The sequence below is a fragment of the Argiope bruennichi genome, chromosome 8 (genome assembly GCF_947563725.1).
Source record: "Argiope bruennichi chromosome 8, qqArgBrue1.1, whole genome shotgun sequence".
Classification (NCBI taxonomy): Eukaryota; Metazoa; Arthropoda; class Arachnida; order Araneae; family Araneidae; genus Argiope; species Argiope bruennichi.
The window spans coordinates 60,742,591-60,768,881 of NC_079158.1; the positions used below are offsets into that span (position 1 = coordinate 60,742,591).

Genomic DNA, 26,291 nt, shown 5'->3' on the forward strand with positions numbered 1-26,291 from the left:
AGATGGGATATTTTGTTAATGGAGATGGGTGGAATGGATTTGTTCGATAAAAAGGGATGAATGTGAAAATGTGTGATTTCACAAGTCGTCGCTTCTTTTACTGTCTCGACATTTCAAAGTCGTTTAAAAAGAAATTTATAAACTTTCTTCAAGATGCCAGCAAAGATAAAAATGTTCGCTTGATAATTGTTGTAAAGTTAAGTAAGATAATATGTTCTTTTATTTTGTTATATTCCATTATTTTTAATATTAAATCTTGACGTCATTCAGTTTTAATTACATAATACATTTAATTTTATTTACATAAATTACACTATTTGTTTAAAAGTTGTGAATTAGAATTCTTAAGTAGATGATTAAAAGAACTTATGATCTTGAGAACATTATCCTACCTTATGAGAAAATTAAAGAAAATTGAAAAAAATAATTTAGTAAAGCATATTTAATGCGATCAGGATCATTTTCATTATTAGTACAGGGGAATTTATTTTGTATATTGTTTACACTCAGTTTTTTTCTGTATTAAGGCATTCCATTTTACAATGCAGTTTTTTTGCCAATTTCAGCGTTTATTGCATATTTTAGTAATTTATTCCAATTATTTCTATTCTTATTTATTATTCAGAATATTTGCATTATAAAGCCACTTTTAATTACATAAACTTACCTTTTTCTTTAGAGTTTTCAAATAATTATAAAGAAAAATAAATGATTTCTGCAATATTTTTAGATGACATTTCTTTTCGTAATTTTAAACAAGATATCATAGCTTGATAAACATACATAGCATAACTTGATAACACGCATTCAAGTTATGAAATAGAAGACCGTGATTTTAATTGTAATCCATAGACTAACTAAGATGGTAATGGATTAACTAAGGCAAGTGATTTACCTTATGAAATAAAAAAAATAATTAAGAAAAAGGAAAGTAATATATTGAATGAACAAAATTTAAAATTTTCATATAAACAATATAAACAATAATAGTTATATTTATATATTGAAGATTAAAAAAATGAAACAAAAATCATAAAATAAAAATAATTATTTAAATGAAATTGTAAATTAAAGCGTTTTCTTTGAAGATTTGTTTAAAATGAGATTCATAATTCTTTATAAATTAATTTTTGCCTTCACTCATGATAAAGAAGTGCATGTATGTGTTTTCAAGCTCTAAAAACACAGAATGATCGATCTAAAGCTAACAAATTTGGAAAAGATAAACTTTAGAAAGAGATAATATATTTTGTAGTTCATTCCCTAGAGAAAACCATGCAGTTTATTTTGGTATAAGTTTTATTCGGATGAGAGTAATAGTTTTTGGTGTAGCCAATTTGAAGTTTTTTTTAAGAATTTGCTTAAATGCTGTTAAATACCAATTTTCAAAAATTATTAATGTTTATTTCAAATATTAACATTCCATTTCTAATTTTTAATAGTCTTAAACTCAGAAATATGGCTAAAGCATGTCTACACCATATTTTTCTAAAAAAAAAAAAGTGCTCCGAACGTGTTTGGATATCAGGAAAATATTTATCATACCATTTACTTCACAATGACCGCCTTTAAACCATAGAAAAAAAAATGTAAATTTTTAAGGCAAACGATTTTTATTATCTATCAATAAATCATAAAAACTACAAAACGAATATCATTTTAAACATTAAATTTTATAATCCAATAGGTAACATCGAAAAATTTTATTCTATAAACAAAACTCAATTATATTTTAAAAGTAATTTATGATAGCTTTTTCTTTTGTTTTCGTGATCACTTTCTTTAAATATTCAGCCGACTAAATTAGACTACAATATTCTATTAAAATTTTGACAATCGGTTTCTATCATGGCTTCTAAAATATATAGTGGCTCAAAAAATTGAGAGTACACCTTACTTTTACTTGATAAATCCGACTTTCAATATAATTAACACATTATATTGAACAAATGGTTCCATTTAGAGTAAAAATAAAGAAAAATCAACATAAAACTTTTAAATTGAAAAGTGGCAGAAGCATTTATAATAAACATACGCAGAATTTCGCCTCAAAAAATTGACAATACACCAATGAAATTTTTGCAGTATCACGCATAGAAACAAAGTGTCACTATTAAGTTGCACGTCTTTTGGCTTTTATAATGGCCTCTAAACGTCGTGATACAGATTCGACACATTTTTGTTGGTATTTGAAGATATTTTATCCCATTATTCTTGCACCACTTGTTTTAAATAGGTTTTGTTTATATTTTTGTGTTTTTGAACCACTGCTTTGAGTGTGGACCACAGATATTCAATGGTATTGATGTCAGGGTATTGTGGTGGTGTGTGCAACTGCTAATTACAATGAAAAAGACACCATATTTTGACATTAAATGCATTCTGTTTGGGGTCGTTGTCCTACTGGAAAATGAAATTTCCATCAAAACCAAATTTTTGGCACTTTCCTTCTGACATTTTCCATATGGTTCATCCAACTTGTTGCAGAAATTTTTCAAATCTTAGGTAGAAGTGCAAGTGCTGAAACTGTGCGAAATGCAATTAGACAAGCTGAATATAAAAGTCACATTTTTAGAGAGAAACCGTTCACGAGCTTGTAAATTCAAATAAAGCATTTAAAGTTTACAAAAACTCATCAATTGAATGTCAATAACCTTGGAAGAAAGCTATATTTAGTAATGAAAGAAAACTAAACATTTTTGGCAGTGACAGCCATTGTACTGTATAGAGAAAGCCTAATACTGCTTTGGATACTAAAAATTTGCGTCCTCCAGTTAAACATGATGGTGATTCCGTCATGGCTTCAATAGAAGATTTAATTTTTATAGATGGCATTATATACGATACGGTTTTCTTGGATATACTTCGCAGCAATCTAAAGGATAGTGCTAAAAATTTTGGTTTAGATGGAAATTTCATTTTCCAGTAGGACAACTACCGCAAACCGAATGCATTTAATGTCAAGATATAGTGTCTTTTTCATTGTAATTACAGTACTGTGCAAATTAATTGGGACAAACACAAAAATTTTCAGAAATGTTGTTGAATTAGTATAGGTTAACTTACATGCACGGTATAGCAATATAATACAAAATATGTCCTCCTCTATCTTCAATGAGATCATGTACACGGTTTGGCATGGATTCCACTAAATTAGAACATAAACTTTTGATCTCGTCATCACGAAACCAAACTTTTACAGCATTCTCAATCATTGTTTTCTTTGTTGAGCAGTCCATTTTACTCAGATGTCTGTTTACAATGCTCTACAAATTTTCGATGGGATTTACATGAGGAGAATTACCAGACCAATCCAAAACCATTGTTTTCTGTTTTAAAAAAAAATTCGTTGTTAGCTTAGAAGGATGGCATGGAACAAGATCTTGTTGAAAGACACCAACACTACCAGCGAACGTTTGCATCATAGTTACAATTTTACTTTCTATTATAGAAATGTATTATTTAGAGTTCATCATCCCTTCAACTAGTACTAAGCTGCCAGGTCTTTCAGAATTAAAATAACCGTAAAACATCTGTTTCTGAGGATGCTTAACTGTTTGAATAAGATGTTGTTCCCTGATAGGTTCTCCACCTCTTCGCTTAACAAATCTTGGTCGAAACCCTTGCACAAGAAAATGCGTTTTGTCGCTGAATACAACCTTCTTCCAATCTTGTGCAGCCCAGGAATGATATTTCCTGGCCCAATCCAAATGTTTTTTTCTTCATTGCAGGTGTTAATAACTGTTTTTCTATTGGTTTTCTTTCAAATCTCCCAGCTTCACTTCGTCGAACTGTCGATGAATCCACGCTCACACCAGTAGCTAATAATTCTCTCTGAAAATCTTTACTTGTTTTGTAAGGATGCATTGTACTATTTCGTACAAGAAATTTGTCTGTTCGAGGTGTGGTCTTGCGTTTACGTCCACATTTACTGTTTCATTTTGGAGACACTGCCCCAAAATTCTTTTGCTGATTAATAATCCTAGAAACACTGGATTTTCCAACTCCAATTACTGCAGCAATATTCTTCACAGCCATAGAAGTATGCTGACTAAGGGTAACAATTCTAGTCCTTTTCCTGGGAGTGATATCCATTTTTTTTTAATACACGTCAGAAGGAGACAATTCACACAAGCGAACACTTTTTACAGCAACTGAAGGGAAAAACTTTGGACATATCATGATCACTTGGTCAAACCGGCTTAGACTAGTTAGACTAGTCAAGGGCAGTCACACGTTCTAAGAAAATGCAGTTGAAAACGGTTTGAGGCAGATAATCCCCGAGAAAGGAACAATTTTCTTGAAAAATCTGTTTGTCCCAATTAATTTGCACAGTACTGTAGCAGTTACACACACCACCACAGTACTCTGACATCAATACCATTGAATATCTGTGGTTCACACTCGAAGCAGTGGTTCAAAAACACAAAAATAGAAACAAAACCTATTTAAAACAAGAGGTGCAAGAATAATGGAGTAAAATATCTTCAAATACCAACAAAAATGTGTCGAATCGGTACCACGACGTTTAAAGGCCATTATAAAAGCCAAAAGACTTGCAACTTAATAGTGACACTTTGTTTCTATTCGTGATATTTTGTTACTATGCGAAAAATTTCATTGGTGTATTCTCAATTTTTTGAGGCGAGATTCTACGTATGTTTATTTAAAAGGCTTCTGAAGCTTTCCAATTTAGAAGTTTTTCGTTGATTTTTCTTTATTTTTATTCTAAATGAAACCATTTCTTATGTGTAAAAAATAAAAGCATGTTTGCACTTCCCGGTAATGTGTTATTTATATTGAAAGTCGGATTTATCAAGTAAAAATAAGGTATACTCTCAATTTTTTGAGCCACTGTATATAAAATAATGTCTTCTGAAAATAAATGAAAATATTAATATTTCTATTAAGAATAAAAATTCTAAGAAAAATTATCCAAAAGTATTCTTGAAACATACATCATAACAACGCTTTTTTTTCTTTAATAAACTAATTATATATCTAATTTTAATTTTAAAACTGAAAAAAAACCCGTTATTTTACAGGCAGTTTTTAACATCTTATCTTATAGATTTTTTTTTTTCGCTTGTCAGAGTCAGTGAATGCCGTATTCTTTATTATTTATTAGTAATACATTGCAATAATATTTGACATATTAAATAGTTGATAATCTTTCTTATTTATTTAATAACATTAATTTATTTAAACATATTTTTCTTTTCCTATGTTCTAAAATGAACATTTTTTTTTTAAATTTTAAAATAGTAACGGAATTGTTCTAATCAAGTCTTTGAATGCTGTACAAATTCTATAAATATAACCTTCAAATATAAATATTGTCACTTTTATTTTAAATACCAAATCTCAAAATGATATGATAAATATTTTCATTAATGTTATAACTGAGAATTTAGAAAATGCAAGGTTTACGTTACATATATCTATAACAATACTGCGATACATGGAATGAAAATGATGAGTATGTTAAAAGCAATTACTTTCAATTCTAAAATATTTGAACTTATTTTAGAGTACTCCTCATAAATAACTATGAAAAATAATGAAAAATTTTACAGCGACAGCAAAAAGGCTAACACTTCCAGAATTTTTGAAAAATCACAAAGTAAACATTAAACAACAGTAAACGTCGCCAACAAAATTTTCTCCGAGGATTGATAACTTATGTCAAAATATGGAAGCAAACATTCATAAATCTTTGATAAATATTCAGCAAATTTAAAAAAAAAAAAAAGAGTCGGTAAGATGTTGAACAAATTCTCTCTCATACAATATTAGATCTATAGCTTTCGCTTGGTCAGGAGAGCTAAAAGGATTTTGATGTTCTGGCCTGACTCCGAGTAGAAAGCTTAGTAATGTTGAGACTTGCAGTTCAAGTGGAACAGAAAAGTTTAGATTTTTTTTCGGGGGGAGGGGGCTTCTGTGTTTTTATTCTAGGCAACTCTGTTTAGCTTACTTTGAGCTTCGTTCTATTTTCACTCCACTTTTTTTTTTCTTTTTGGAAAGTTTGCACAGTGGAATTCCCAATATGTCTAACTCCTAACTTTCTTACTTCGAAACTCAAATTTTTTTTATTAAAAAATATCAGAAATAAGATTTTGAGTTAGTGTGCAACTAGATCCAGTAAGTCTGGTGAGAATATAAAACTTTTCTCAAACAGTTTCATATAAATTTTTATTCTGGAATACTATATTTGGATAATATAAGATAAATATGTATATATAGAGTATATGTGGAAATAAAATAGGATGTTTTTAGAAGCAGTTACTTAAATATTCTTCTGTTTTTTCATATTTTGCTTATGTTTAAAAAAACTTTAGATCAATTTCAAAAGGACAATATTTTGATTCTATATGCAGCCATTTTGTACAAGATACGACAGGAAATTGTCAAGGTATTTTTTGATATTCTGAATAGTATTTAGATATTCTGAATGTCGTCCTTAACATGTTATAACAATATTGTTGGATATTTTGTACTAATAAAGGATTAGTTAAGTACGAAATTAAAAACAATTTACAAATTATTTGCTAAAGCTATGAATTGATTGATAAAGCTATTATCTATAACGAAGTTTGATTTAAAGAAGTTTGCAATGCATCGCTTTGAGTTGATTTTAAGAAAAAACTATCAGCATTAAATATTTATAGTATTTAAGGAAAGAGTCAAAGACGCTTATATCGTATATGAATTTTTCATCTTAGTACTTCAGTAGATAAAAGTGTTTCCTTTTGCAGTTTTATAAAAAAGTTTAAATAAGCAATTGCATTGTCATTCTAAAGATAGAACAGGAAGTAATTTTTTCCCTTCAATATTTTTCGTCAATGCATCAATATTCAAATATTGCTTGGTTAGTTACTTAAGATTCTATTAGTTAGATTAACGTCTTAGTTAGATATTAAAGTTTGATTATATAAACATATTTTAGAATTGCACGAAAGCTATTTTGTAAGCTACTTTACAATTTTGAATCTTAATATGAATCCACTAAATGGCAGTTTCCTATCCAAAATACCATTCTAAATACCTTTAAACCTTAGCTGATTTAACTTTATAAAATCTTTATTAGGGTCCAATTTCAAAGCCGTAAAAATTTGGAAATGGGATTCAGACTTTATCTTCAAGTTTATTTTCATTTAACATTTACAAATATTATAGTTTCGCTAATATTAGAATTGTAAATCAAGCATTTTAATAAAATTTTTTTAGATAGTATATAAATAAATGTGTATTGTATGGAAAATTTTTCAGTTATTAATTAATTTTTTATTCATTATTTTCCGTTTAAAAAAATCTGTCACAACCTGTAATGCTACATACATATAATCTTGCAAACGAGAAAAAAAAATTAAAAATTAAGTAAAACTGAAATTATACATATAAATTAATGATAACGGAAATTATAATTAGTATATATCTTGCTCCCGGATGCATCAATGTGTGTTTTTGAAATAGATATTTGGATTGGAATGCTGATTATAGATGCTTTATTATCTTAAATGCATGTAAAACAAATGTCCTATAATTATCATCCAAGTTGTCATTGACTACCGCTTTGAAACCTGTCTCTTAAGGTTAATTTTTTTATAACATTAAAGCATCATAAAAAAAAATTTCTATTCATTATTGAAGTATTTCAGAATTGAAAATTAAAAAAATTATATATAAAGCAATTTACTTATGCAAGTTAGGTATCGAATACCAAAACCGTCAGCTTGAGTTTTTTTTAAAAATTTTAATACATAACTTGTATGTCTGATTAAACAAATTTGAAGCATCATTTGCGAAAATATATTTCCGGAACAGCAAATGATATAATCTTTGGGCCCTGAAAGAAATTTATGAAAGATTTTAATTTATATTTTAACATATCAAAACATCCATAAATATATATTTTTCCATTGTTCATTTGAAAGGCATTGTCTGCGCTACTTGCCTGAAATCATTGCAAATCTACATTTGTTAGCCCCCCCCCCCATCTGACATATTACACTAAACTTCCCAACAAAGCAACTCTATCTAATTCTTCTTGTTTTGATTCCCCTTATGATGCCTAATATTCATGAAAAATTAAAAAAAAAAAAGTCCAAAAAGAACTGTGAATTCCTAAACAGAATTTCTCTCCGTAATTCTTGTGGGAGCTTCTTATAAGAAAGAGCCGCTAAGGAAAAATGCTTCCATTAAAGAAAAAAGCTCAAAAAGTGGATTCGTTCAGAATTTTCTTAAAAGGTTTCCAAGAAAAAGTTTTCGCATAATTGCATACACTACGAAACTCATAATCCATTTAGGTATCTGGAGGGAATTTTAGACATGAAACTTTTATAGATGTGGTCTGCTGTTTCGCTTAGATGTAATGAAAAATAATTATCATAATTTTAGTCAAATAAAAATATGAACTTATTTAAGTAAATGATTAATAACAGGAAGGAAGGCTATATTTTATGACTTATACCTAAAGTTTTAAGATTTATTGGATGAATATTTGGTTCTCATTATTAAAATTATATTTTGATAAATATGAAATATATTTTAATAATTTTTCTATATTATGAAATACCTATTTTATTATAATTAGCATATCTTTATTAACCGCCAACATGTCATAATTTATTTTATTTTAAAAATCTAATAGTATTTAACAATTCTCTTACGAATAATATAAATCCCGAATCATTTGTCCGGAAGCAACATCCAGGTTTTAAATTCCTCGATAGCTATTTTGACATCGGGGGCATGGAAGATTTCCTGAATATTTCTGCAGATTGGGAAGGATGCAAGGCAATATGTATATGTGGGGATCACAAACTGATTACTCCGACCCGCTGGAAGGTACACAGAAAAACTTGAATGACCGGACCGCCGCAACAGTAGCACTGGCGGGAACTGTGGTTGAGTCCTAAAGGCCATCACCGCCCACCGTGCAACCCTTCCATAAGGAAGTACATCCCTCTATCGATGGCAGAGCCAGATGCAACCTTTTCCTGTACCCACCAGGGTGGCGAGAACCAAACACCATACTGGAAACTTCTCATCCTTAATTACGAGATGCCCCTCCCGCGGGACTATATATGTGGAGAAATAGGTTCAGTCCATCACAGAATAACAGAAAATGTCGAACTCAAAGAAATTATAGGAAGACTCATTATGAATTTTGGATAGTAATTTGGATATTGATGGATATTAATTTTAACACAATATTTACAAAACCCTGGAAGTTTAAAAATATTAAAAAAATGATGGAAAATATTCCTAGTCTTTTACCAACAGTTTGAAGATTCTTTGAACTTTGGTTAGCCGTTGTTTTCTTATGCGGGTATTTGGATAGTTAATGAGCATAACAGCTACTCATAATAATCTCTGTTTATACTGTTTAATTCTGTGGTAACAGTGTGACTGGCTGTAGTAGCTTTAAAAAAATGTTGTTTTGGAATAATTTGTTGTTGCATTAACATTGATCAGTTGACCAGGATGACGTGTGGGGCGATATTCTCCTCTTCAGAATTCTTCAATGCACCTGTGGAAAGGCGATTGACTCTTGATCGTTTTACTTTTACCAGACAAGAGTACTTTGCGAATATTTAGCAGAAACGAATTAGAATTCATCTGATTTCGAAGATGTGAAGCCAATGTGCCTCTTTAATATAAAAATCAAATATTTATTCTGGGCTTGGTAATTACTGGCATTTTATAAATTGAACTTAATAATATTATCAGAAACAATAACATAGGAACTATACCATCGTTATTCTTACAGCAATTTATTATTTAGATATGTTCTAAATTATTCTAACAAATATATGTTTAACTCTTTATTTACTGGCGGTACTTAAAAGTACCATTTAAATCCGGCTTATATCTTTATAATAGGACTATTTTTTCAGAAGGTATTCAAAAGAACATGGAAAATGTAACCCATATAGCAAGTAGTTAATATCAACTAAAAGTAGAAATTAAAGATATTTAAATTTTAATTAAATTAATTAAGATATATTGATTAATTTTAAAAAAAATCTTGGATTTCTTGGGATTATTCTGCAAGGAAACATAACTACTAGTGCAAAAATACAGTTGAGAAATTGATGATAAAATAATTCGGTAAATAAAGGGTTAGCAAATAAAAAGGCAAATACTACAAATAGTTATTATTAGAAGCTAATAATATTTTATTCTTATTATAAAAAAATTCCAAAAGAATATATTTATCTATACTTATAATAAAGCTCAATGTGTGTGTGTGTGTGTGTGTGTGTGTGTGTGTGTGTGTGTGTGTGTGTGTGTGTGTGTGTGTGTGTGTGTGTGTGTGTGTGTTGGCGCTCTACAGGTCAGACCGTTCCACCAACAGCTACGAAATTTGGCACGTGTATACCTTGGAGGCAGGAAATGTGCATCTCGGGGTTATTTTTTCGAATTTTTAATTAAAATTTTATTTATTTAAAAAATAAGTGAAATTTTGGCGTGTTTCTGCTATAACTTCCGAAAATATTACCGCACAAAAAGATTTTTACATGAAGTTAAAGATCAAAAATTTATCTTTTAAATGATACCAATGTTTTAACCATAAAATTAAATTTCTATTTTTAATGAATTTTTAAATAAATATTTTAATTATATTTTCAACAATTTTTTTCGTACAAAATAAAAATAACATTTAAGCTGCACGAGCACGTTTTGCATTCATGGGGAAAAATTAGCTTTTTTCAGAGTGTTGCCATCACATTGATTAAACCTCCAATTGAAAATGAATTAAATCTTTTTGAAAATGAAATCTGCAAAAATATAATTTTCAGCACATGTCTGTAGGAAATGAAACAAATATGAAATATTAGTTTTTCAAAAAAATAAATTCAAAAAATTTATTTTATGATCCTTTACACTCTCTATATTATTAATCCAATAAATCAGTTTTATTTTAAGGCAAGTTTTGTTTAATATGAACAGGATATCCATTCAAATCAGGGCCACACAGCTAATTGGCAAACCTTTAGTAATAGACACATATATGCTAAAATGGTCTAAATAGAAAATGATTATATTTTATGTAACTTGATCCAATAAATGCTCTAATAAATAACGAATTTTTGATTTTACATAAAGCTTCTGCTGTTTAAATCACGTTTAACAAAATGTTCTTGAAACACTAATATTGTAAATAAAAAGAGTTAATTTTAAATCAACTAAATCAATCACTTAAACTGACTGACTAATGAAAATTTGAATATCACTATTCAATAAAAAAGGATGATTTTAGATTTTCCATCGATCGTTTCAATGAAAATACGCCAATCAGCGAGCAGGTTTCTCAAGATTAATTGGCCTAAAATGATGAAAATGTTGAGTTTTTCTAAATTTTTAAAACTCAAAACTTCATAAATCAGTCTTGGTTGATCGTTGAAAATAGAAACATTCATTCATTTATTTTAAATTTGGTGTGTCCAGAATATTTCTCAGAATATGATACCTTACTGCATTAAATTTAGACTTCATAATTTTTGAAATATATTTATAGGCCGGAACAAAATATTATTATTGATTTCATTTCAATCCTTTTGAAAGCAAAACTAAAAACTGAATTTTATGCTGAATCTGAGAAATGTTTGTTGAATTATTCTTTGAGATATTACGCAAATTATGAAAAATATTTTGTAATTCACATAAGACTTAAATACCGAGCGATTCTGTTTGCAGTATTCATATTCAATAATAATAAATAAATAAATAAATAACAATAAAAATGATAAAATAAAAAGCTTGGTTTCATTAAAAAAATATCTTTATATTAATTGCAATCTCAGCATTTCCACTTTAAATTAAAGTTGAAGTTTTACCGGAAATGACAACAAATTAGGAAAATATATATAGTAAACGATCTAAACAACAGTATAAGTTTGGTATGACTATCAAAATTTGAAGATTAAAAATGTTTTGTTTGAGAAGCTTTTAAGAGACAAGTTACTGAAAATATTTAATTGAAAATTGTAGCGAGTGGTAATACTGGTGAACCGGCTGGTCGCCAAAGGCGGCTAGTTGCTAATAAAAAACCAATAAACAATAATGATTTGCAAAATTATGTTTAGAAAAATATACAAAAAATAAAAATATAAAGTTTTCCAAATATCTGTAAGAATCAATTTAATGAATAATATAGTAACATTTCTTTAAAATTCTACGTATAACGCCTACGCTTATTGCTTCCGTTTTGGCAGAAAAATGGCTGATGCATTTTGATAGCTACAGAAATAATCTTGTGGGTTTCCGGTTCATCATTTTAAGATGCAGTTAAGGGAGTGTGCTTTGTTTATAAAACCGAATTAATTCTCAAAATGTGCAACGTCACATAGATATTCAATAAAAAATTAAAAAAATAATTTGTATTTATATCCCTATTATTCTGAACATACAGTTGTAGTAAAAATGTTCATTGGATTTGGTTCCTGGCTGCATAACTGTATCTAATATCCACTCAAATAAAATCGTACAAAAGATTAAGTTAACCTTCCATTATTCCATTGATAGAATCATCTCTCATATTTCTACCACACTTTTGAATTGGATAGCCAGTGTTGTCCTATACGAATTGATTGCTAAGTGTTATGGTCTGTCTGGCTTCAAGGAAGTAATTCTTTGCAGATAATAGAAACGGGTTGTGCCGGATCAAATGCTTCCATACACATTTCATGGTCCGTAATGCTTGTATGATAAATCTAACTCTCCTTTCTTTTATATCGTTTCTTGAGTCAGAAATATATCCGATATAATGTTACAAAATAACGCAGACATAAAATAAATAAAAGTTATTTTGTGTTTTATGAAAAAAAATGAATAATGCTAAGGATGATGTATGTTTTGACTTTTAAGATTTCTAAATAATGTGGTTTGAGAATAAAAGCTGACGTAATTATTATTTGTTAACTGATTGCAAAATGTCCATTTTATTAAAGGGTGTACAGAACAATGCCATCGAATTCAAATGGCTGTAACTTTCTTTTAAACAAATATGGGATGAAAGTATTTGAACATAACACAGTCAGATTTTAATGTTCTGCGCACATATGCAATAATTTTTTTATGTGATTTCCTACGATCACGTGGGATATTTGAATATGCAGGAAATAATTTTTTATATGATTTCCCATGGTCACATGGGCAACATTCTTATGATAGTACGTTTTCCCCTTCAGTGTGAAGCATATTTGCAATCAATGATGCGCGCTATTTAAATGCTGAGAAATTACTTTTTGGGTGCTCATTTTATTGAAATGTTCGTCGGCCCTATCTTAACTTTTTCTTTGTATGCTACTTGGAAAAATTTTAATATGAAGGAGAATACTTCATATAATAATGATATGGACTACCATATGGATGTTGCTATTATGTGTAAGGGAAATCTGTGAAGGTTACACACACACCCAGCATTGTAGATACTATATCCAAAAGTAAAACCATACACTGGAAACACCTGAAGGCGCTGTGGGTCTGTTACATTTTCAATTGATTTCGAAGGACTCAATTTACTTCATTTTTGTAATAAAATATAAATTTATTAAGTATAACAAAATTTAACTGTAATAAACATGATGATAGCTGAAGAATTAAAACTAACTCGAAAAGCCTAGAAGATACTCTTTTCATTTTGTCTACACCTGAAATGAATTCTAATAAAAATGGCGAAAAAAAAACTATAGAAGATACATGCTTTTTTATATTACCTAAGCTTGAAATGAATCCTAATAAAAATAGTAAACAAAACTATGGAAGATACAAGTTTTTATATACTTTAAAATGGTGCATAGAGAGTGGCGTAATGCTCATGGCATTTGATCGAAGCACTGTTGCACATAGCGCCGAAGCACTATATAAGGCATTTATGCTCATAAAAACACATAAATGGAAATTTTGAGCTTCTGTTTATACTGTGTGATATTTTTGAACACTTATAAATATTTAAAATGATTTATAATATTAATATTGGGTTTTTCCGTAATTAAAATAAAAATAATAATTTTAAATTATTTATTTTTGTTTTTGAATTTCATTAATAATATTCAATATGCTGGTGTTAATTAATATTATATTTAGTATTCTTTAAGTGCCAATTAGTGATTATTGTTTCAATGAAACTTAGGTATTCAGCAATGATATGCGAAACTTGATCTTTCCTTTGGTATTATTTAAATTTTGTGCAATATCTGCAAATATTGAACTAGAATATAAGTGTTTGTTATATAAATTAATTTATATAAAAGTTATTAGAGAAACTTAATTATTAAAAAAATATTAAGCATTTGAATATTTTAAAAATTTGTATGATCAGTGCTCCTTATATCAAGATGGTTTTTTATATATATATTGTAAAAAAAGCTAAATCAGATTCCAAAGAGATTATGTTAAAAATTCAGACAAATAGAAAAAAGTCGAAATTTCGAATCAGATTGTAAATTTTGATACGAAACTATAATATTTTCATAACTCAAAATTATATTAAAATTCAACTTAGAGTTTTTGCATCTACCAGTATTTTCCGTCACAGCGGTAAAATACATAGTTGTTAAATGTTATTTATAAATATTTCTCATTCAAGTTCATTCAAGTATTCATTCCACAAAAAAAAAAAGAAAATTCCAAGTTGTTCTAGATTTCAGTAGTTTCTTATTTCGTCAACTTTTTAAAAAAAGAAAAAAGAACAATGAAGATCTTTGTCTTTTTTTAAAACATGCAATGACGATTCATAGAGCTTTTTAAATTATTATTTATAATATCGCAAGTATCATTATGTAAAACTAAAGTGCTTATCAAGAATATTCGGACATAGAAGCTAAACCATACAATTTTAATTCATTTGATCTAAAATATTGCATCAATACTTGATTTTTGCCCTTGGGGTTAGAATTTTCAAAACCCTTAAAAAACAATTTCATTTAAATATTCATAAATGTTTAATTAACTATCATAGGAATCGAGAATCTGAATATTTTATGAAAATTTTATGATTATGTAATAGAAAACTATGAAAATTTTATTTATGAATATTAAACGAAATATTAAGAATATTTTATTTATTTTTTCTGATCAATTTTTTTATTCCATTCCTTTTTTTTTTTTTTTTTTTTTTTTTTTGCAGCGAAGCAAAATAATTTTTCCACCAAACGATATATTTTAATAAGAAAAGTTTATCTCAATAAATGCAGCAAAACATCCGAGAAAATTAATAATTCTGAAATATCAAACTCGGTTGAAAAGTTTCATTACAAACCACTGCCTTTCTTTAAATATTAATTAATGATCGTAATAATCAAAAATCTTAATATTTTTGGAACAGTCAGATCAATTTCCATTCCATTATTTTCTATAGTGAAACAAAATAATTCTCTGCCAAACGATTTATTTTAACAGTAAAAATTTACCACAATAAATACAGCAAAAATTTCGAGAAAATTAATAAAACTGAAATATCAAACTCGATTGAAAAAGTTTCATTACAAACCACTGTCTTTCTTTAAACATAAACCATATTTATATTTAAAAAATGCAAATTGAAATTCTTGAATCAGCCATTCTTGTCTGAGAACACTGGTAAAATACTAAGTTTCTGAATGCAATTTATAAATATTTCTCGTTAAAATTCAGAGTATACCGCCGTTCTTCTTCTCATAAAAGGATCCTCACGTTCAGGATAAATATGGTAATTCGTCATGAAGTTTCATTCTTCATTTCACTTTAACTAAACATAACAATGAGTCAGATTCCGTCAGCTATCCATCTACAAAATCATTAAAATACCCCCTTTTCTTATTCCTATTCTGGAGATCTGATAATTACCTGACTCGAGAAAGAATATATTAAAGTAATTACATAACCTAAACGTATTTTCTGAAGCAGCATTTCATGGGATAATGTATTCAAGACGCAACCTCTTTAAAGCCTCAAGATTTATTTCAAAATTCATTTGGGGAAAAGTCTTGGCTTAAATGTTATCTGCAAATTGAATAAAGTGCAACAATTAATGGTTTAAGGTTTGGGAAAAGGCATAATTCCCTTTGAGTTAATGCTTCAAATGATGTTTAGAAAACATTTAATATCTTTATGTTTCTGTTTATGAATCTAATCGTATCACTTTTGAGCAAGATAATGAATAGAAAATGGTAATTCTGGATTATATTAGATATGAAAAGCTTTGGCAAAGGATTTTAAATGCGATGAATGTTAAATTAATTCATCTTGGAATGAGTCGATTAAAAGATCTCAAGGAACTTGGCGGCAAAGATGAAAAATATAGTGTTCATTGTGTCAATGCTTTGACTTTGATCAAATCTTTTACTTCAGTAATTGGTCTTTTCTTCGTTGACTGAATTGGTTTGATATTTACAAGTTTCAATTGAATGTTTATAATTGCTGAATTAATTTACACTGAGTATTTAAGAGTTTAAAAGTTAATAAGCTGCCTTGTCATTTTTCCATTACCTCTCAAATTTTTCAGTGTTTGATATTAATAAGAGCCATGATGGCATGGTGAGAGGGTTCTATTTTCCATAGCAATTTTTAAAAATTGGAAAAATTACTTTTGGAACTTTACTTTACTTGGAAAAATTACTAATTTTTTTTTTTTTTGTCATGGTATTCTTGAATTTTCCTACTGGAATCATAGTTTTAAAGTTGTTTTTTTTTAACCGAATCTATTAACAATTTATTTTGTAATGTACAATTTATTATGTACAATGTTATAACTGAACCTGTTAACAATTTATTATGTACAATGTAATCTGTTAACAATTTATTTTAAAAAATGCATTTTTATTATCTAATTAAGAAAACAGGGGGCAACGTTAGTTATATTTCTTTTAATGGATTTCGTTACACAATGGCATTGCATAAAATTTTATGAGTCAAATGCTTGACAAACTGTTGTTCGTTATTAAGGATTAAACGTGTGGACGTGTAGAATTAAAGTTTGTGATGGCGTCGATTAGCATTACTATCTGCAGAGTGGCAGCTGATAATAACTATTAAAAGAGGGATCATAATATTGTATTTAGAAATAAATATAATAACACATTGCAAAATATTAGTTTATTTTAGTGCAGACTGCATAGCACTCTTAAAGAAAATTATGGATGATATGATTTCATTAGTTGATTCATTATTCATATAAGTAAAGTGGACCATTTTAGTAACTAACTAATTGACTGAAATCGAAATAGTTTTGCCCTGTAATCTCAAATTAAAACAGCGGGAGAGGTCTCCGCAAACCTTTCTCGCATACTCTATTATAAAATTGTCATACCAGACAACGTCTTGCATGATTTTGGCACACAATAGTTACGAAATATTAACTTTTGACGCGAATTTAGCACTTTTACTGAGTCTATCATGTCGTTCTTGACGATTAATCCCTGGTATGGGGATAATAGTATTCGAAAATCGAATTTGTGATTTAGATACGTTTTTTTCAATCGACTGAAGCAGAGATTTGACACTAAATTGCACTTGTAGCCACAAAATCCCATACTTAATTTGATATATTTGTCACTTCGTTCTTAAATTATCGCTTTAAAATGTTTCCGAAAATACAGACCAATAGGACAATCAACCGAAGGTTTTGTTTCAAACTCTGATAGGTGCCTATACTATAGATGTTAAACCTATGTACCGAATCTTATGGATATCTATTCATTTTTTAGTTATTGTATTAACTTATATTCGAACAGTCGGACTGACGGATTTCCACCGTACAGATTTTATTCAAAATTTGATAGATATCTGTAAATTTGGTTTAAAGACTGTGTGCCAAATTTCAACTGTCTAGTTCAAAGCGTTTTTGAGTTATCTTTGTCATTGACAATCAGACAGATAGACAGACGGACATTTTCCAAAAATGTGTTTTTCGAACTCAGGAAAGTCTAAATCGTACAGAATAGTTAAAATCCTGAGTATGAATTTTTTGAAGATTACTATACTTTCTCTGTACTATGTATAGAAGAAAGCAAAAATGAACATCTCACAATTGTTCTTAAAATACTGCTGAATTAGACAAATTATTTGGTAGAATTTTCTGGTGTGCATAAAAATTATAAAGAAATTATACAAATTTTCTAAATTTCCATTGGTTTCAATAGAGAAAATAATGCTTATTATTTGGGAAAAGTTTAAAAGCATATTTATAATCATACAACAACAAGATTTCATTTTGAAATATACAAGCTTATCCATTTTTAAATGAAAACGACTTTCAGCCTCCTCCTCACTTTTATTATAAAACAGAAATGTTTACATTTGAACGAAAAACGGAAGAAAGGTTCAGCAACCGCTACTTGCTTGCGACCGTTTGTTTACAAATATCAATCATATTTATAGGAGAAAAAAATTTAGTCTCCATTGTTTCTATTGAATTCGGTTTGCCGATATAATATGCTTAACAGAAGAATGATTCTGGTATTTGAAACAGTTGCTGAATTGAATGATAATATGAAATATATTTTGGAATTCCATAAAAAGTTCTGAAAATATTGCTATTGAAAAATCTCGAAATCCGAATCTAATCTAAATGCGTTTAAATTTCAGATACCAATATAAAAATAATAGGAATGTAAAGAAGGGAAAAAAAGAAATTTAACTGAAAACCCAAATGTATATAGAATGTTTCGAAAATATATAATGGTATAAAAAATAGAGCATTCATGAAAAATTGTCAACAATAATATATACGACAGAAAGTTGCATGCGGAAACTTTAAGGGTCATATATTTCTTTGAGAATATCTTACTTTCACAAAAAATAAAGTTATTTGGAATAAATTGAATTTTATCTGCTTTAAAACTATTAAAATAAGATGAGTCATTTTCATTTTTAAAATAAAATTTATAATAACGTATATCAAGTCAGATGTCAAAGTGTACTTAAATTATTTTTTTTTCTGTATGTAATTTTTCAATTCCCGATTAAAGGCATGAAATCTTTTCTCAATGAATTCCGAAGCCCTAAATGAGTGTTTTAAAGTTTCCGTGGTGTAAGTAATTTTTTTTAAGAAAAAACTTAATTTTTGAATTTTAAACAGTAAACAATTTCAATCCTAAAATTAAATTTGGGTCATGTAGCTCTTTTGGATAAATTTGCAACATTTTTGTTTCCGAATGACATATTTATCATATCACTGCAACTTTAATCTGTTCATATGCAGGTTTACGTAAGAGTAAATTTTATGAAAGTAAAAATAATTTTAGTGATTTTTATGATAAATCAAAATTTTAGACATAAAATTATACCGAATCATTTTATGCTTAATATTTTTTTTTCTTTCTGTAACATGAATTATTTAATTTATGTGCACTTTTTCTTGAAAACGATGAGTTGCTCTTTCAGCAACTCAGCTGCCTTATTATATATTCGGATGCTCTTTGTCAGACCTCAGCTGATGTCGCTAAATAAAAAATTGTTAATAAGATTGTGCATAGAATTTTTTCATTAATGATTTAATTTATCTTGCTAAACTGTTAAATAAACTGCTTTGAAAAAGTAATTTCATGTTGTCTTTTCAGCCGGGGAAGCTGCGTGCAGGGATAGGGAGTTCAGATGCGATGATGGTCTTTGCATCAACGTCGACTGGAAATGTGACGGAGAGAACGATTGCGATGATATGTCGGACGAGCGGGAATGTCGTGAGTGTTTCTCCATTCTACCAAAATAATTATTTAAATAAAAAAAATATGTACCACATTTTTAAAACAGACTAAAAAGATGAAAATATTTTTTCCTAGCTCCTTATAAATTCCTAACATCTTACACATTGTCCTATACCCTTAAGTGAATTTTGAAAACGTTGTTTATTAATTTTTAGTAATTATGTTTTTTAGTTTCATGTATATGAGATATTCATTCGGTTTTAAACTAATTTCCCGGTGAGGTCATGACCAGTCATGGCGCCATCTTTCGATGAAGGTTAATCAATTTCAAAATTTCTACTGAACAGGCAAATAAAGAAAGACAATAAAGTGAATTAATATTGCAATTCTATCCAGTTCTGAGCTATACTTAAAATTTTAAATTTCAAGCTTATCGGGAAGTTAGTTTGAAATCGATTGCAAAATTTGTACCAAACAGACAAATAGATAGAGAAGAAAGCATGTTAATAAAAACGAATTTAAAATGTTTAAGATAAGTTTAAGAATAGTTTGTAAAGGCGCTTTTTCTAGAAAATTTCGAATTCTATTTTATGATCTATAGATGAAGAAGAAACTTGGTAAACTATAAAACATTTTTATTCTATATAAGACAGAAGTTATACTATAAAAAAGATTCAATAACATATGGGAGAGATAAAGAAAGTCGAAAATAGTGACATTTTAAAACTGGAAATTATTGGTTTATTCTAATTTTACAGTAAAATTTTCTACAACTAATATTTGAAATATTTATATTTATTCTATAAATACCCAGCTTTCGTTATTTACTTCAAGCTAATCTGTTAAAATAATTACAAATTAAAATTTATTTCTACTATCTTTAGAGAAACTAATGTGCAAATAAGTTTTATAATGTATTTTCTGAAAAATGAATATTTCACTATGATTAGCTCATTGAAAACGTGATCTTTAAAAAACAATAAAATTTAATAAAATGTGTTATATAATATGTCAAAAGCTTTTGATTGTGTAATAATGGATGGATTTTATCATACCTTTATATAGTCAAGTCCAATAATCACTTTCAGTTCAAAATCACTTAGGAATAATGATGAAAAATAATTGACAAAATCAAATGTTCATAGAATATTTGTTTGTTAAAATAATTCTTATCCTGGGGATTATTGCGTTCTAGATAGTTTTAAGAGAGTATAAATGAAAAATAATAATATTTCCATTATATTTCATTTATGCTGCTTCTCTTAACATTAAATAATTTACTGACTTTCATTAATAAAGCAGTTTTATAATCTTTTTTTCTTCTAAATCTGACCTTTTGTGATTATTTTGGTTTATGTTGCTATAAAAAGTTTTGATACAGTTTTTATCAAAAAAATTAGTTTTCTAAGCTACTTGGATCCTATCAGTATGGTCATAAAATTTTCTTTGTTTGGAGAAATTACGAAATGCCTGATTACGAACAAAATGTTACGAAAAGAATGATTACGAACAGAATGTTACGAAAAGAATGATTACGAACAGAATGTTACGAACAGAATGTTAGGAAAAGAATGATTACGAAAAGAATGTTACGAAAAGAATGACACTTAATTTGATATACAAAGATACGCAAGATGCGAAAATCGAATTAAAAAAAAGAACATGATTTTCTTTTATATTTCCATGATTAGATCAGCAAAATATAATTTGTAATGCAGAGAGAAAATTAATTATTGTAAATTCATGAGAGAATAAATAAATTAGCCCTTTCAAAGACTGAGATCTCTGGTATTTGTTTTCTGGTTTGAGTTCCTGGAAAATATAAAGAAAAGAGTTACTGAAATAATAGGGAAAATCAAAGTATTCTCTGAAACGAATTCCTTTCTGAAAATAAATTTGCAATTATGAAATAAGAATAAATAGAATTGAAATAACGTTAAGCATATAAGTGAAGATCTTAAGTCTGCTTTGAGATAGAGAAATAAACTTCATAATAATTTTTTCAAACATCTGAACTAGCTGAAACTACCAGGCCAGTTATGAAATTTCTTGACGTCAAAGGGTTCTCTTTAAAGTAATCAGATATGGCTGATAACGGAAAAAAATATAGAACAAAAGACCTTTTAAAAATAATTTTATGGTTTTTCAGATATTTTTTTTATGATAAAGTATTATTATCATATAAAAGAAAATGAACAAAAACCCATAAATTTTTTAAAGGTGAATGAATAGAGGCAATTGTTGATCAGCTTTTTACTTTTACTGCCACGGACGTGCTCTATGAACTTGTTAAATTTGGCTTTGATGTTGATCAAACGCCCTTCCTTTGGGGTGGAATGGAATTCTGTAAAAAATCAGTCCTGTTTTTGAAGTTTCTCGAAAATTCAAGAATTAGGGCAATATATCAATTAGACGCTAAAATTCATATATCCTTGATTGTTAATACCATATTTATTTTAAGCCGCCAATATTTACCAAGCTGTAGTCTAGATTGGAAAGGAACATTCATTTTACATCCATATAGCAGATATTTAAATAATTATAAATGTCTCTTACTGTGAGTTCCTATTCGCAGGGAAAAAATATTACAGATTCGTAACATCATTAATATAACAATCAAAGATTCTTTACTAAAATAGGATACAATATATAATTTCATGAAATGAGGTTTACAATAGAATAATAAACATCATTTATATGAACTATATTGTTCTATAAATCGCATCGTTTCCTAATATACTAAAATCCTTTCAATAATAGTCGAAGGAAAATATTCACAATTTAATTATTTTATGTATTAACCGTATATAATTATCACTTTTTGCTCTAATTCTTCATTTTTTTATAGAAATGCCTGAGTGCAGTGAAGAGGAATTCCAGTGTAGAGCTGGGAGGTGCATTAAGAGACAGTGGCGTTGTGACGGAGAATTTGACTGCGCAGATAACAGTGATGAAGATGGATGCGGTAAGAAGATTCGAATTGCATTTTTTATGTTCTACTTCATTCTAAATATTTTTTTTAATCTTATCCTGCTTTGATAATGTGCGACAAAATTCTGATTTTTAACGAGCTTTTCTTACTAATATAAAATGTACTTGGTGCATATCTTCCTAATTTGCAAAATAATGAAAAAAGATTGGTGTGGATAATGCTTTTTTCAAAATTCAAAGCATCGTTGCCTTCCATCAAAGGGATAAAGATAATTAATTTGGTTCAACTTTGACATTAACCATTACAGCAGACAACTAATAGCGAAAATAGCTAAATAGATGAAATACCATTTGCTTTGCGCTTGAAGTAAGGTATTAACCTTCAACAGTTCACTTTTATTAGATGAAGAAAGCGAAGAAAAATATGTTTTTAAAATAGTTTAAAAGGTTTTTTAAAAGTATTTTTGTGTTTTTGAATTTTTTAAATGATACTAAGGAACTATTGCAAATAAAGATACAGAAAGTAGATAAATACAGAAAGTAGATAAATACAGAAAGTAGATAATACAGAAAGTAGATAAATATAAATATTTTTTGTTACGATTAATAAAGCAGGAACATCATTCTTTCAATTTTGGCATGATAACAGACAAGAAATGTTAATTGTTTCGACATTGCAACTTTTAAATAAATCATACCTAAATTAAAGTATAATTAAAATAATTTACATTAAATATTAATTGCAGGAGCTTATTATTTGAATCAATAAAGTATGGGCTACATGAAAGCCCATAAATGCACAGTTAGTTAATTACCACTATTAATATTTGTAAGCTGATACACTGTACATTAATTATCTATTCCTGAAGAACAATTACTATTGGCTTTTATAAATTTATAAATTTTCATTTGTACTTCAAGTAATGAACTCATCATATATTAAATAAAACATTAATACAGAATTTCGTTTACAGATAGCAGTATATAAAAATATTTGAGAAATGCAAATAAAATGTCTTTAATAATTCAGAGCATGTTAATGTGCAAATGATTCTAATAATTTATGAAATAAAAGAAAAAAGTTATGCAGAAATTCAAAAAAAAATAAAAAATATTGCATTATATTTAACCGGATGCTTGCTGCAGTTTATCCTAGAATGGCTCTTGCGCCAAAAACATCCCAATCAACCAACCCTTATTTTATTTATCTTTTTGATGAAGTCACCTTTGCAAGGATTCAAACCCCTTTCCTATGTAGAAAATTGTGTTATAGCATGTTGGGGAGTTCTGTGATCTCAGAGCTTCAACAACATGGATATATTCAGAATTCAACATATTTGTACAATGGTCTTCTTTCTTAAACAGCTACCGCTATTTGACATTTGCTACAAGAACCTTTCACAGACAAGCTGGTGATCAGTGAATATTTTGAAACAGCTTCACTTTTTCACTGACATGATCATACTCTAGTTTTTCAGTCTTCAAAAAAAGATCAGAATTACTATGAAATTACTATGTCTCTTAATCATTTTGTTTTATGTATTTTTAAAAACTTTTTTTTAAATTTTTATATTACGTTTTTATTTAATAAACAATGAGAGCATCATCTGAAAAAGTTGTTTAAATTTTTCGCTATTTGAACACATAGAACGTCTTCCAGAGACTTTTGAGATGATGAAATTTAATATGAACAACCCAGTACTTACAGAAAACTTTAAAAGTTTTCTTAACTTCCGAACATAAATTTTCATTTCGCAAAATAAATTCCATTTTTGAAAAGCGCCAAAAATTAATAATACTAATTCTTCAAAAAGAAATAAACATTTCCATAATATTCAGGCATTCTAAAATGCCAATTTTTTTTACAACTATAGTTTCGCTTCGATTATTTCTCTATTCATTTAAACACTTTAAGCTTACAGAGACCTTTTAAAGTTTTCCCTACTTCCAAACATAAATTTTCATCTAGAAAACAAATTCTCTTGTTCTTGAGATGGCAACCACATCCAGTGACCCGGATAATGTGTTACGTGAAGGAAAAGGGTTTCCTTGTATCAAAAAAACAGATACTTTAAAAGCTTTCTTTCTTTCTTGTTTAAATACTTTGTACAATATTTGCAGAGAGTCATAAAAATGTTGAACGGGATTATATTAACAGTACTTTATCAAAGTCACTTTTGGTAATCCACATTTTTGTTTATGTCGTCGTCATTGCATATTTTGTTATCGTTTATCATGTGCATCTGTTTTGCTTCATTGCGTGATATTAGAAGTACTTATGATGGGATGGGTGTGTTTTTTTTTCAACTATTTTTTTTCTTCTTTTTCTTTTGTATGATTTAATAATTTGGGACGAAGCCAAACTTTTAGCATGCAATATATTCTGGAGTTGGACTACAGCTTAAATTATTAAATTGTTAATACTTTTTAAAAATAAAGAGTTTTAGATGTTTATTCTGATTTCAAAAAACATTTGATTTTTATATTGGCTAAATATTTTGTACAGTGTCTGCAGAAACTCATAAAAAAATGTTGAACAGATTTTTATTAACACTAATTTATCAAAATCACTTTTGGCAACACGCATTTTTGTTTATGCAGCCGTCATTATTTATTGTTATCATTTATCATGCGCATATTTTTTTCTTCGCTTTCTGATATTAAATGGCCTCATGATGAGATTGCTTTTTTAACTATAAATGCAGACAATGTGCCATTTTATGAAAATTAATAAAAAGACAGTATTCTGACATGCAATATAATCTGCAGTATTAGAATATCAAAAGTGTTATAAAATTATTTAAAACCATTTATATTTATTTATTAAATAAATATAAAATTTCAATTACTTGATATTAAGATTTTTATTTCAAGATTCCATCTTATTAATTCAGATTAAATGAAAATTTTTTAGTATAAAATATTTGTTAGTTGGAGATCGATATTTATGAAAGTCTGAAATGAGAGATGCAGAACTTTGAGTAATATATACAATATTTTATTGAGTTAATTTCTTGAAAGATATAACGAGAACAATCGAAAACAGAATAAGTAAGTAAGACACATAATGGACGATAATTTATAATATCCAAAACACGACAAGCAAAAATATAAAATTATCACTACTAAAAAATTATAACAGCAAAAAAATTAATTTTTTAATCTAATTTTTTAATTTAACATCTCCTAAAAGGTTTTTGCTATTCAAATTTAGCTATGTTACTACTTTTCATTGTGCAAAAGCATTCCAACAGTAGTTTATTGTTCCAAGAACGTTTAATGATCAAACTTCGCATAAAATTCCACAAATGTAGACTTGAGTACTTTATAAAGTTGCAAGATCAGGAAGTCTAAAAGAAGCAACAAAAATTGTTGAACGACATAGAAACGTTATAAACAGAAATGTAAAACCCGGATGGTATTATAATTCTTTTATTTCATCTGATCAAGTCAAGATGAAAATACAGGGACTTTTAGTTTCACATTCCAATGGATCATAAAAAATTTGGAATAGAGAATAAAATGAATTTATTTCCATATTTAAAAATATAGTTACTTTTCAACATAAATGTTATGAAGATGCAAGGAATTGTTAAATTGGAGGACAAGGGTTCCGATCTCTCTTTTATTTCGAACCTCTGGATCAAATTATAATACAAGGTGCTCTATTGCAATAGATTGGCTTCCTTGTCCTTTTCACTGAGAACCTGCTTTAGAGCCGAGTGATTT

At 28.0% G+C, this 26,291-nt stretch overlaps 1 protein-coding gene across 1 annotated transcript in view; it reads left to right on the forward strand.

The window, feature by feature from the left end:
• Positions 1–26,291, forward strand: part of LOC129981290 (low-density lipoprotein receptor-related protein 4-like) — a 733,213-nt gene that overhangs the window by 528,554 nt on the left and 178,368 nt on the right. The window contains exons 5-6 of the mRNA XM_056092063.1: positions 19,548–19,667; positions 22,480–22,596. Of these exons, the coding sequence (XP_055948038.1) occupies positions 19,548–19,667; positions 22,480–22,596 (237 nt within the window). The remainder of the gene's footprint in view (positions 1–19,547; positions 19,668–22,479; positions 22,597–26,291) is intronic.